Source organism: Apium graveolens, chromosome 6 (assembly GCF_009905375.1).
Source record: "Apium graveolens cultivar Ventura chromosome 6, ASM990537v1, whole genome shotgun sequence".
NCBI lineage: Eukaryota > Viridiplantae > Streptophyta > Magnoliopsida > Apiales > Apiaceae > Apium > Apium graveolens.
Genome location: NC_133652.1, coordinates 61,338,680 through 61,352,341, shown reverse-complemented (window position 1 = coordinate 61,352,341; position 13,662 = coordinate 61,338,680). Strand labels below are relative to the sequence as shown.

General features: G+C 35.5%; 1 protein-coding gene and 1 long non-coding RNA gene across 2 annotated transcripts; one reads left to right on the top strand and one right to left on the bottom strand.

The window, feature by feature from the left end:
- The first annotated feature begins 10,626 nt into the window (after positions 1-10,626).
- On the top strand, positions 10,627-11,658 carry LOC141664303 (uncharacterized). Its single transcript, XR_012551952.1, has 3 exons — positions 10,627-10,763; positions 10,913-11,261; positions 11,347-11,658. It is a non-coding gene; the product is annotated as an uncharacterized LOC141664303 (long non-coding RNA).
- An 825-nt stretch (positions 11,659-12,483) lies between these two features.
- LOC141665165 (protein FAR1-RELATED SEQUENCE 5-like) lies at positions 12,484-13,160 on the bottom strand. Its single transcript, XM_074471145.1, has 2 exons — positions 13,096-13,160; positions 12,484-12,841 (listed from the first exon to the last, which is right to left on the bottom strand). The coding sequence occupies exons 1-2, from the start codon at positions 13,158-13,160 to the stop codon at positions 12,484-12,486; spliced, it is 423 nt and encodes a 140-aa protein (XP_074327246.1).
- Positions 13,161-13,662: the final 502 nt, after the last annotated feature.

Genomic DNA, 13,662 nt, shown 5'->3' with positions numbered 1-13,662 from the left:
AATCTTTTGGAACATAGTTGTAAACCTAGTTTTGGTGAATGATTTATGGTAATCTTGATGTTTAGTTAAGTATATTTAAGGTTGATGATTGTTGCCTCAAGAACATGATATTATTGAGAATATTTAGTGTGGTGATTATTATTTGATGATTGTTGGTGGTAATATAGAGATTTAAGGCGTAAACGAAACTCAAATCGTAATCATAATCTCGCTAAAACGAACAAAACATAACATTAAGTTTCTGCAGAAAGTTCCGAAGATATAAACTATAGTTTCTTGAAAATTAACACTTGATTATGATAAAAAATATTATAAGGATCGTTTGGGCGCTTGAATCGCTTGATTCCGATTTACTGATCAAAAGTTATGACCGTTTTAGTAAAAGTGATTTACGCGACAAAAACTGCTACGAATTACGAACTTTGGGAATGGAAATGATCGACTTAAAAATATTCATAAATCATGAAATTTTTACAGAGAGTTTTAAATAGAGTTCCTTAACTTTTATAAAAATTTCAAGTGAAAATATTAATTTTTCAATTTTATAAAAATATCGGAGCCAAGACCACGCGATTAGAAAGCCGTTAGAACTCATAAGCGGAGCCGATAATGAAAATGTAAACAGACATAAGGTACTTTGAAAAAGGAAGCGACCGTAACATGAACAAGTACTTAAAGAAATAATAAGGGTAATATAAGTTGAGAGGGTGCATAATAAGTAGCATATGAGTGCGAGTTACCGTAAATTAGAACGGGATCTAACGAAACGGTTTATATTTATGGTTATAGATTTTCGAGCGGACCCTAGAGCATCCTCCACCTCGTAATACCCAGGAATGTTTTCAAACCCTACCTTTTAAGAACTGTTGTGATGTGAATATTTTACAAAACAATGATATATGCATGAGATTGTTTTAAACTGTTTTACGAAATTGAGATATATTACATTGCTCAGTTGTTGATAATTTTTTGTATATGTTCATACCGAGTTGAAATGTTATATTTAAACCGAGAGTCGGTCGGTGTAAGTTTATAAAAACCCGGAAATATCCCGGAGGAGTTTATATTTGAGAACGTTAACGCTAGCGAGTAGCGTGACGTGTATATATTTTAGACCGAGGATCGGTCAGTAAAAATTGATGAAAACCCGGAAGTATTCCAAAGGTGTTTTAATTAAGAATATTAATGCTATAGTAAGGCGTTATGTATAAGTCATAAGACCAAGGGTCGGTCAGTTTTGTTTTATAAAATATGAACCCGGGAATCATCCCGGAGATGTTTTGGACGATTAAAAAAATCCGTAATTATTTTATTCCAAGGGACTCGGCGTCCACTTGCGAAACATTAAATACCTCAAACTTTCATTAAAACGATTTCCAAGAATCGTATTCCCTCAACTATATTTAATTACTCGAATAATGAATATTATTTCAATTGTCCATTTAAGATAGGAGAATTATTCTTCAATGATTAATTATTTCAAACTCGATTAATTAATAAAGATTACTTTAATTATCTAAACATAAATTAGTTGAGGAATACTACTTCAAATATTTTATTTTAAGTATAATTATTCAAGGTTTAATTATTTAATGATTATTATTTAATTACTAATTATTTATCTAATGATTTATTATAATTTAAAAAATCATAAAGCCTAATTTAAAATACTTTCTGATTTTCGGAAAATCATTCGAATAATTTCAGATCGTTGGAGAATATTATCTCGACTTATTTTAAATATTTTGAATATAGTTTCAAAAGAAATTCCCCCTTATTTAATTATCTGTTGACAACGATCAACTCACATCCTTAGTACTTCCTTCGAAAATTCTCGGAAGTACATATATATGCATATAAATCAAAGTGTACCTATCAACAAGCAATATGCTTGGGGAACAATATAAGTTCCAGATATATGGTGGGATTCTTACAAGGACAAGGAGGGGTAGACTCTAGTACTTCATGGACTGGGGAGACTACCAATTTTCTACCATATGTGAAGGTATCTTATAAACTGATGAATATGTGGAGTATGTGTACTTGAGAGGGATGGACGCAAAACCGTGTATTGAGAGGGATAGACACGAAGTGTGTACCTGAGAGGGATGGACACAGAAAAGGCCCGAATGCGGCCAGGGTGATAACCGATAATAAAAAGGGAATCATCCTTCTACTAGTAGATAAGGTTACTATTTCCGTAGTACGACTGATCTTCGTATGCGGTGGCTCCAGTGGATGTCCTATTCTTCCAATTGGAATTGTGATGCAATACCGTAACTCAAGCCTAGGTTCTGGGTTTACCATTAAGGTATTCGCAGGATAATAAATCCACTAAAGAATTATTTTCAAAAGAAGGTGTGTATCACCAAGGAAAACTAATTTTGAATAAAACACATTTATCATATATGGTATTATACTTGAGTTTATCATACAGTCATTTCATACTGTACATTATTATGCTGGGCATTATAGCTCACTCTTGCTTTCTTTTAGATGTCACAACACAACAGATAACCAGTATGCCGGTGTGGGACTTAGTCGCTTGCAGTCTTGGGGAGAATCCCTGTCAGTTTTGTCTCAGGTGGACCAGAGTATCCAGATAGGTATAAGATGTTAGTAGTAATTATTGTAACTTCATGTAGAGGTTACGAATAATTGTCTAAGATCATGTAAAGTACATTTGGGTGTAATAAAAGAAGATTACATTTTGTACATCATTTCTAAGGCTATAAATTGTGTGTGTTTGTGCGTGAGATTGGGGTCTGTTGGATTATTGAATCAATACAGGTTACACATGAGTGAAGGATGGCGTGACGACCTAGATTCGTGACCCCGGATTTGGGGGCGTTACAATCTGCTTTCCTTTTAATCTTATAAATCCACTTACAACCAACCAAATTAATATCAGGAGGACGTGGTACAAGGGACCAAGTATTATTACGAATTAAAGCACTATATTCAGCCTGCATAGCTTCTTGCCAACAAGAATGTTTGTGTGCTTGATGATAGGTTGTGGGTTCTTTGTTAGAATCTAGGGTGATTGGGTGTCGGGTTAAGTTAAAAGTTTTAGGCTTCAAGGTATATTTTTTAGCTCTAGTGGTCATGGTATGAGAGTTGGTATCTAAGGCACGAAAGTAGGAGAGTGCATTAGGGTAAGGACGAGTAGATGATTGTGGGTAATCATGAATTAAAGGAGATGGTGGAGAAGTTTGGCTAGAGGAAGGTGATAGCGGATGGGTTTGCATGTCATCAGATATAGGTGGTTGTAAATTGCCGGTATTGATTAAGGACTGGTCAACTTGTGGAGATATAGGTGGGATGTTTTCAAGGGTAAAATTAGGAGCGAGTTTTGATTGAGAGTTCATGTTTTTGGGTGGCACCACATATGAGCTTGAATGATTAGCATAAGGAAACACATTCTCATTAAATACAACATGACGAGCAATATAAAGACGAGAAGAGGGCACATGAAGACATAAATAACCCTTGTGCTTAGAGCTAAAACCTAGAAATACACACGGAAGAGACCGAAAATCGAGTTTATGTTTATTATATGGTCGTAATAGTGGATAATAGAGGCACCCAAATGTCTTAATAAAATTATAATATGGAATTTTTAAGAATATTTTTTTATAAGGTGATTCATAATTTAGTAAGGCAGTGATAGTACGATTATGGAGAAAGCTGGCTGTGTGAAAAGCTTGTTCCCATAATTGAAATGGTAAAGAAGAATGAGCAAGAAGGGTTAAACCTTTTTCCATAATAATTCTATTTCTACGTTCAGCAGCACCATTTTGTTCTTGAGTGTGAGGACATGATACACAGTGAGAGATACCCTGATTAGATAAAAAAGTTGATACATTACGAAACTCACCACCCCAATCTGTTTGAAGAGACTTGATATTACATCTGAATTGTGTCTGAATCATTGCTTGAAATTGAACAAAAATGTTAAAGACTTGAAATTTGTGGGTTAGAAAATAAATCCAAATAAACTTGGTAGCATCATCAATAAAGAACAAAAAAATGATTTCCATTATAAGATAAAATCGGGGAAGGACCCGAAATATCTGAGTATATAAGATCAAAAGGTTTATTTTAACTAACATGAGAACTCAGAAGGTGAAAACTATAACTTTTTCCTAACTGACAAGCATCACAAACAGTAGGAAATTTATTAGAACTAATGGGAAGACTAAATTGAGAAATAAGAAGACGAAGAATATGTTCATGAGGATGAGCTAAGCGGTGATGCCAACCATGTAGAGTTGTGCGGGTTCCAAATAGTGCAGTGGGTGGAGGCCTAGCAGATTGGAATGGTGGCTGAAGATGGTAAAGGCCGTGATCAACGACCCCCCCCGAAGAAGAGGTTTTCCCTGTAGAGTTTTGAGAACACAATGGTCATGATAAAATTCCATGTAAGTAGGATTATCACGAGTTATTTTGGAGACACTAAGAAGACTTTTTATGAGTTTAGGAATAATGAGAATGTCTTTGAGACACACATAATTAGGCATAACACGATTGGACATAGGAGGTAAAGTATTAGAGCCAAAATGCGAAATAATTAATTGGTTACCGTTGCCCATGAAGAGTTTGTCATTACCACGATATTCATCTGATATGGTTGATTTATTGAGATCCGGAGTGACATGATCAGTAGCTCCAGTGTCAAAATACCAAGAGGGGTCAATGATAGATGATGGAGATGCATAGTTGGCTGACCGTTCAGAAGAACGAGGTGGAAAATGGCGAGCTGGATAATCGTTATGATTGTTACGATTGAAGCAATCAATGACGGAATGACCCATCTTTCCACAAATCTGACATTGAGTGCGATGACGAGGAGGTCCATAAAGTGTGTCAGGTGAACGATTATTGTCACATTGACAGTTGTTGTCACGGCTAAGAAAATCACCAGAGGAAGGCAGTGAGCGGTTGTTGCGCAAGAAATTTCAATTATAAGTAACATTAGATGAAGGAGCAGTAATCAATGATGCTGGTGGTGAGTGCAAAATAGCAGGTTGGGCTTGTCTCTTTATTTCAAAAGCAAGACGCTCTTCCTCTTGAAGAAGGAGCCCAATGAGTTCGTCCACGTGAACATCCTCTGTCTTCATAATAAATGCAGTGATAAAAGGGCTATACGAGCTATCAAGACCATTAAGAATATGACCAACTAGATCTTCATTCGAAACAAGGTGTAAATTTTCTGACAGATCGTAAACCATACTTCTTTTCTGCTCAACGTACTCTTGTATTGACAATGATCCTTTCATAAAAGATTGAAGTTGATTCTTTAAAGCCATACGATAAGCCCAAGTTTGAGCCTGGTACGTAAGATCAAGAGTGGTCCAGGCCTCGTGCGCAGAATTGGCATGAACAACTAGCGATAAGACACACTCTGTCAATGTAGATCTAAGCCAGAGAAGGACAAAATGATCGCGGCGTCGCCACACAAGAAAATCTGGGTTGATCTCTTGTTGAGTGGTGATATCAGCAGCTTGGGGTTTGAATTCTGAGGGAGGATTATAATGCAGTATTGCGTCCTCCAAGTCAAATGCTTGAAGAGAGGCGAGAACGGTATTACGCCATAGAGAAAAGTTGTTACTGTCAAGTTTGAAGGTAACATATGGGATTTGAAAATTAACAGGGGAAGCCGTGCTAGCAGCCAAGAGAAGTTGTCCTGTTGTATTGTTGTTGGTAGTGTTGGACATGATGGAAGAGTTTTGGGGTTAATGGAAAAAGAATTAACCTACGATAAAAAAAAATTAACCTAACTCTGATACCATATAATCATAGAGTATATGATTTATATGTGTTCTATTATTATGCACAAGCAAAGTATATATAGTTACAAGGGTGACAATAACCCCTCAATATAAGGTCAATCAATCATTAACAATATTCTCTAGAGATATGATTGACATTAACTATGTAATGATAATATTTAACACTAAGACAATATCAATCACAATGTGATAATAACAAATATTACAAAATCCAACAATTTAATTTATGAGACCGTTCAAAGTCAATAGCCATTGAATATGAATAAAATTTAAATGATCCTTTAATTAATGTAATGATTGTGTTTAAGTTGTGTTATATTTTGTTTAGGAATTTTGTATTTTAATTGAATTACCTAACAAAATATTTTTTTTTACTTTTAAAGATTTCATGTTCCGTCGCTTCGTAAAATTGAATTACTACGAGGATGTTCATCTAAACAAAATGGTACGAGCAGGAATATTAATAATGTAATATTAATAATGTAAATTATTATAACTAACAAATGAAAGTGATTTCCTGTACACCTTACCTCTTTTTGCTAAGTGTTGAAGGGTTATCACATACGTTAACAAATAAAGTTTTGACTCAGAGGTTATATGGATGTCACACTATAAGAAAAATATGTTTTTACCAAAAAATTATTATTATAATATTTTATATTGATAATTTTTTACCGATTTTTAATTTAAAGATTCTTTTCCTACGACTCACAAGGTCGATGGGAAATTTCCTCATTTTCAACTGATAACCGTAGAAAATGGTAGAATCAGGCCCATTTCATCATCTCATTTTTTGTCAGGCACACAAAATGACGTCATTTTTTGCAAAGTATTTCCTATCGTTAGCTAGGCTTGATCAATTTTTTACCAATATTGATAAAAAAAATGAATACGATAATACCCATGTGTCACGTGGTCATCAAAACGATGATGTTTTGCTTATAACATTTCTTACCGCATAATAACGATAGTAAATGATTCGTCCACTGTATGAATATATGTTGACTTGTGATTTATTAAATTTCCAGTGTTCATTTCTCACAAACAATTGGTAGTAAATTTATATGGATACAGTTATGCTATTTCCTACTAGCTAATGACATTTTCTACCAACAATTACTTTTAATTAAATTTTAAATATAATTATAACTTAGGGGTAGGATTAGGGTTCAACAATAGTTTTTTATACAAATTATTTCGATGATCATACCCTACAGATGCCTATATGAATACAAGTAATCATGTATGCAAAAATTTTGAATTTTTAAATTTTGTTTGTAATGATTTTATAACAAAAAAATGTTTTTAAACAATTAATTAATTATTATACACAAAATATAAAATAATTTAAGTATCATGAAGATAATTTCAAAAGTCATTTTACGTACTAACCAATCTACTAAACTTAAAAAATTGATAAATTTTATTTTCAAAAAAAACAACCCTTTACATAATTAAAAAATAGATGTTGTGCATTAAAAGATTGAATATTAGGGATTAAATTAAGCTTCCATCAAATATTAAAAAAATAAATTTCAAAATCCAACTGTACAGATGTCAAAATCATTATCACAGTATCATGCATACAAAAAACTAGAAAGTTTTTAATATATTTGCAATGACTTTGTAATGAGAATATATATTTTCAATAAGGGGGCCGGTCTACAACAAACGTTTGTTGTAGACCGGTATACAACAAACTGCTTTTCCACCGTTGGATGGTAGAACTAACGGCTGGTAATTAAAACAACAGCAAGGGGACCGCGGAAATTTTCAGCGGTCCGGAGTAATTACCAAAATACCCCTCCGCACGGACCGCGGAAATTTTCAGCGGTTGAGGTTGTTTTTTGTTTGCCTAATCCCTAGCAAACACAGACTCTCAAACACAAACATACACAAACACAACAACAGCAGCCGCGCAGAGTATATCAAGAGCAGAAGCAAATCGCAGCAGGAGCAACACCCACAATAAAGCAAAACACCCAGCAAAATCAGTCTTCTTTTTCGTTATCAAGGTATATAATCGATACCTTTATGTTATTTACAGTTTTATTGATATAAACTTATGTTTTTTCTTGTTGTAGATCTGATTTTGTGTATGTAATTCAAATATTTAGGGTTAATTAATGTATGAATCCTTGTAAATGAATTAACATATGAATCGTAGTATGATTAAATTCAAAATTTTAGAATTTATAGGGTTCATAATTTGGAATTGATTTATTTTGATTTTTAGGATAAATTAATGTTAATTTAGAATTAATTTAGTGTATATAAAATCGAATTAACGTAATAATATTTACAATATTAATTCAAATTTTTAATAATTGTGTATGAAATTAAATTTATTTATTATAAATTTTGAATTTTAATGTAATGAAAAATATGGATAAATTTTTTAGGATAAATTTAGTGTTAAATTTAGTGATAATTCGAATATTTAGGATAATTTTTAGGATTATTCGTGATAATTTTAGTGCTAAATAGTAAATTCGAATTTTTAGGATAATTTTTAGGATAATTCGAATTATTAAACCTTAAATTATTTATAATTCGAATTTTAGTGTTACAATTTTAGGATAATTCGTCATAATTTTGTCAAAGTTCGAATTTTTAATGATAAATTTAGTGTTAAATTCGAGTTATGTTAGTGTAAAATTCAAAGTTTTAATGATAAAGTTGTATGATAAAATTCGAATTTGTAATGATAAAATTTGTGTTAAATTCGAATTATATTAGTGTAAAAGTATGGATGTAATTAATATATGATTTTGTTGCAAATTATGGGTAGTTATTTCGAATGTATTGTGAACTTGGTGTTTATATATTTGGTGATTGTTTTTATTGTGTAACGTGGTGGTGTTTTTATTGTGGTGATTGATGAATTATGTTGATAATATTTTCAGGTATGGATAATTTTGGTGATTTCGGGAATATGTTGTCGGGTCCGAACGCGCATAATGTTATTTGGGATAATCGGTATCATGTTAGTGAAGATGTTTGGGATGGTGCAGGGAGAGATGAGTTGCAGAGTTATTTGGGGAACAAGTCATTACACTTGTGGAAGTTAAGGAGACCACAGCGGGAATTGCTACACATGCTTGGGTTTGGGATTTTTGCAGACCCTGCTGTTGTCTTGGCTACTGACACTCGGTTGATATCTGCTTTGGTAGAGCGTTGGAGACCTGAGACCAACACTTTCTTCACGAGGCAGGGGGGATGACTGTTACACTGGAGGATGTAGGGTTTATTCTAGGGTTGCCAGTTCAGGGGGATGCACTGACTTGTGGGGTGATAGAGAACAAGGCTGCGTATTTTGCTAATAACTGGTTTGAGCCTTTGACCGAGGAGGAGGTGAAGGAGGCTTTGTATCAAAATAACATCAAGCTAGGGTGGTTGTTTGAGAGATATGGTGCACAGAAGCCTGAGAAGAACAATATGAGGGTCACGGTTGTACATACTAAGGCGTATCTGCTATTCCTTATGGGTTGTATCCTCTTCCCTAGCATCAACCGGTCTTTTGTTCATGTTCGGTATATGCAACCATTGATTAATATGCGGGAGATTCCTTATTATGCTTGGGGTGCAGCTGTGTTAGCTCATATATACCGGGGTTTGGAGATTGCTGCAAGGAAGGGCAGCAAGAGCATTGCTTGTTGTGTCTGGGTGTTATAGGTTTGGTCTTACGAGAGATTTCCTCGTATTGGCGTGCCTTTACAATCTCCCAGTCAGGAGGATTATCCGGTTGCTGAGGGATGTGCCTATTCTAGTTATACTCATGTCGGGGTTTCGAAGAAGCGCATTATGTCAGGTCCTCACCACAGCTTACCGTTCTATAGGGGTGAGTTTGATGGTGTTGCTGGTGATGAGGTGGTCTGGAGGCCGTATGCTAGGTTCGAGGATGTTATGGACAGTGAGATGATACAGGAACAGTTAGCTGGGTGCGGTCGAGTTCCCCTTGTATGTTAAGACGTGGTCGAGTGGCAGCATTCGGACAGGGTGTCGAGACAGTTTGGTTCTAGTCCCTAGATTCCACGGGCACCGGTGAACATGGTTGGTTACAGGGGGGCTAAGGATGCCACGTTTGCAGGGGAGGATTGGTTGGTGCAGTGGTTTATTGATATTGGAAAAAGGGCCAGGTTCTGTTCAGATTTGGATGGACTTGTTGATGACTCGGTAGACAATTTCGGAGGCTGATTACATGGCGTGGTATGCTGATATATCTCGTATGCGCATAGGGAAGCCCGATCCACAGCCTCAGCAGTAGTACAAGATGAGGGAGTTGTATGATAGTCTCGAGGGATATGAAGTTGTAAGTGTTTTATAAATATGTATATTTCACATTACACCACCATCCACTATAAAATTTACATTCACACGTATTTCATCTTAATGATATGATATTCTTGTGGAATAAATGAAATTTTTTTTGCTTGTTTTTGTTTGTAGACGGCTACCGGGCTTAATATGTTGAAGCAGCTGGATACCAGGGTTCCTCCTGAGTTTGTGTAGGAGTTTGGGAGGATTTCTGGTACCTTCCTCATACCATTCTCTCGGTTGATGAAGAAGATCAAAGGACCCGCCTACAGACCTCCTACATTTCATAACATAAAATCAGATTTCATTGCACCTTTGGCTGATGACTTTGACATTCCAGCCATTCCTGCCCAGGATGTCGTTGACATGACACAACCATCCCAGCATGTGTCTCAGCCACCCCAGGCTATTGCCTCATCTAGTAGGCCCGCGAAGCTTGCATCCCAAAGGATGAAAGAGGAGAAGTGGAGTATCACTAAGAGTCTCAGCATGATAAAGAAGAATGTTATATAATCAGATTGGGGATGGGGCTTTGGGATGGCACCGAGGATTTCCGGTTTTCTTAGTGTTCAGGACTATCACGTCCATGCATCAGCTATGCAGAGTCTGGCTCCAGGAACATGGGTTGATGACAAGATCATATACACTTATATGGTATTGTTCGTTACTCGTTGCTAATACATTTTAGTTGTCTAATACATTTTAGTTGTCTAATACATTTTAGTTGTTGCATTCATTTTAGTTGTTGCATTCATTGTAGTTGTTGCATTTATTTTACTTGTTGCATTCATATATATTTTCAGGGATTGCTAAGGAGTCGGGAGGAGGAGATTCACACTGGAGGTATATGAGAGAGGAAACCCGTCTATTATTTCATGGATCCCTACTTCATAATTCTTAGGAAAGGACATGTGAAAAAGGGTCGGTGGAGATACATTGCAGAGGGCATGGAATAAAGCATTACATAGTTTTACTGGTTTTTTCAGTGCTATTGTTGGTCCTTCTGTTCTCGAGGCGGACTACATATTCATCCCATGTTGTGTCGGAGATGTGCATTGGGTTTTGTTCATGTTCAGTACTAGACAATTTGAAGGTCTTATCATAGATTCAATGAATGATGAGCCGGATTATTGTGAGGATATACGAGTGGTGGTATGTTCCTATACTATTACTGTATTCTATATAGTCCTTACCAATTGTATATTATATTCATTCTCGGATCATTATTTCATTGCAGTCATGGTTGATGCCGAGGCTATTGCATATGATACACCCAGTCGAGGGGCGTGTCCCTACTTCAGCCGAGGTCCTAGCTCTACCGTCCAGGCCAAAGCAACGAAACTCTAATGATTGCAGTGTTTATGTGATGAAGTACATGGACTACTTCACACAAGGATATGACTTAGCCGAGGTACCGAATTGGTCGCAGGAGGAGGTGGATACCTTTAGGTATCGGATAGCCAGGGAGCTTCAGCTAGGGAAGGCAAGGGGAATTCCCGGGATTCGTATGCGTAGGCGTCACGAAGCTTCGTAGTACTTCTGTGGTTGGATTAGATTTCGTATGTAGTTGGATTTCATTTCGTATGTAGTTAGATTTCATTTCGTATGTAGTTGGATTTTATTTCGTATGTAGTTGGATTTCATTTCGTATGTAGTTGGATTTTATTTCGTATGCCGTTGGATTTTATTTCGTATGTCGGTGGATTTTATTTCGTATGTCGTTGGATTTTATTTCGTATGTGGTTGGATTTTATTTGGTGGATTTTTTTGGAATTTGGTGGCTATTGTTGGATTGTTGTGGATTTCGGTGGATTGTTGTGAATTTGGTGGATTGTTGCGAATTTGGATTTGGTTGGGTTGCATGCAGGTTGGAATCTGATTTTGGTGTTTTTTGGTTTGAATTTGCAGGCTAGAATATGCTCTGTTTTTAGGCTGGAAAAAAAATTCCAGACCCCAACCGCGGAAATTTTCTGCGGTCCCTCTCCTACCCAACCGCGGAAAAATTCCGCGGTCCATGAGTTTAGTTTTCTGCCCCAAAAAACAGAGCAGAACACAGGGGAAAACAGAGTATGCTAAGTAACCTTCTGCTGAATTTTTTTAATTTTTGGAAGTTGGTCCTAAACTAACTTCCAAAATTCCAAACCACTCTCAAAAGTCTTAAAATATGGTAATAAGTGATTTTCAAACAAAAATTATTTTTTTTCATTTTTTACATTAAATTGAAAATTCCTTAAAAAAGTCAACAAAAGTCAACGTTTGTCCAAATGTTAAAAAAAACTTTTGAATACATTTCATACCAATTTCTAATATATAGTTTGATTTGTAAATTTTAATTTTTAATCTCAAATTTATAGGTACACTTTCAATCTCAAATTTAATACTTTAATTCAAAGAAAATACATAATTGCCGCTCAAATTCATCCCGCATCAATGCAAACCCGAAAATTACCAATTGATAATGATGATTGACTCCGGTAAATGGGACAAATGGCATTGCATACCTATTTGTCCGATAAGTGGTATCAAAAGCCATAACAGCGCCAAAATTTTGGTAAACCATTATACATCTCGGATCAATCCATACTAGACACTTCAAGCGATTCTCTTCATCGACTTCGGTCCTAATAAAATATTTAGAACCACTTTCTTCATTCAACCTATGCAACAAGTCCAACCCCGCTTGGGCGTCACTAATCTCAAACCTTTTCTTCCTCTCGTCTCTTAACACATTCCTAACATGTTGAACATTGAAACCAACTTTGTCATTACCTCAATGAATGTTACCAATCACATTCATCACTTGACAATTACGAACCCCCGAACCATAAAGCGTTTTAATCAAACTACGGGTCGCGGTATTGACATGTCTTTCTCGTTGTACCAAATTCAACTTACTAGGGGAAACAAGACCGTGGTTGTGTACCAATTCAAGGCTAGTTTCCTCCCAGTGATGTTTTTTCTTTTGATAATTGACATACATCCTCACCTTGCACTCGCTTTTAGGAAGAACCTCTCTACGCCGTTTATTTTGACTACTCTCGGCGACGACATTTTTTCCATAAAGCCTCAAACATATAAACAACCATATATTTCGTTGTCTTTATTACGATGACTAGCTTGAATTTTAATAGCAAATCCATTTCGTAAAGCATAAGCCCTAAAAAAATGACCGGCCTCATCCACACTTTGAAAAATTTGATTCAAATATGGAACTCCCCCCCATCAACATTTTTATACAAATTTGCATCCTCTACATTATCATCTTCATCTTCATCCTCACCCTCAACATTATCACTATCATTTTCAACCTCGTTTTCAACCTCATTTTCATCATTTTCATCTTCAACATCAACCAAATCGTCATCTAAATTAATAAATTCCTCATTTCTATCTACAAAATCATCATCTTCAACATATACAGGGGTTTTAGGTTCTTCACTAGTATTTAAATCATCAAGATGTAAACTATGATCAATAGTTTTTTTTTCATTTTGACGTTTATGACGAAACATACGAGCAAATAATTTATCCGCCATGAAATTGTGAAATTTAA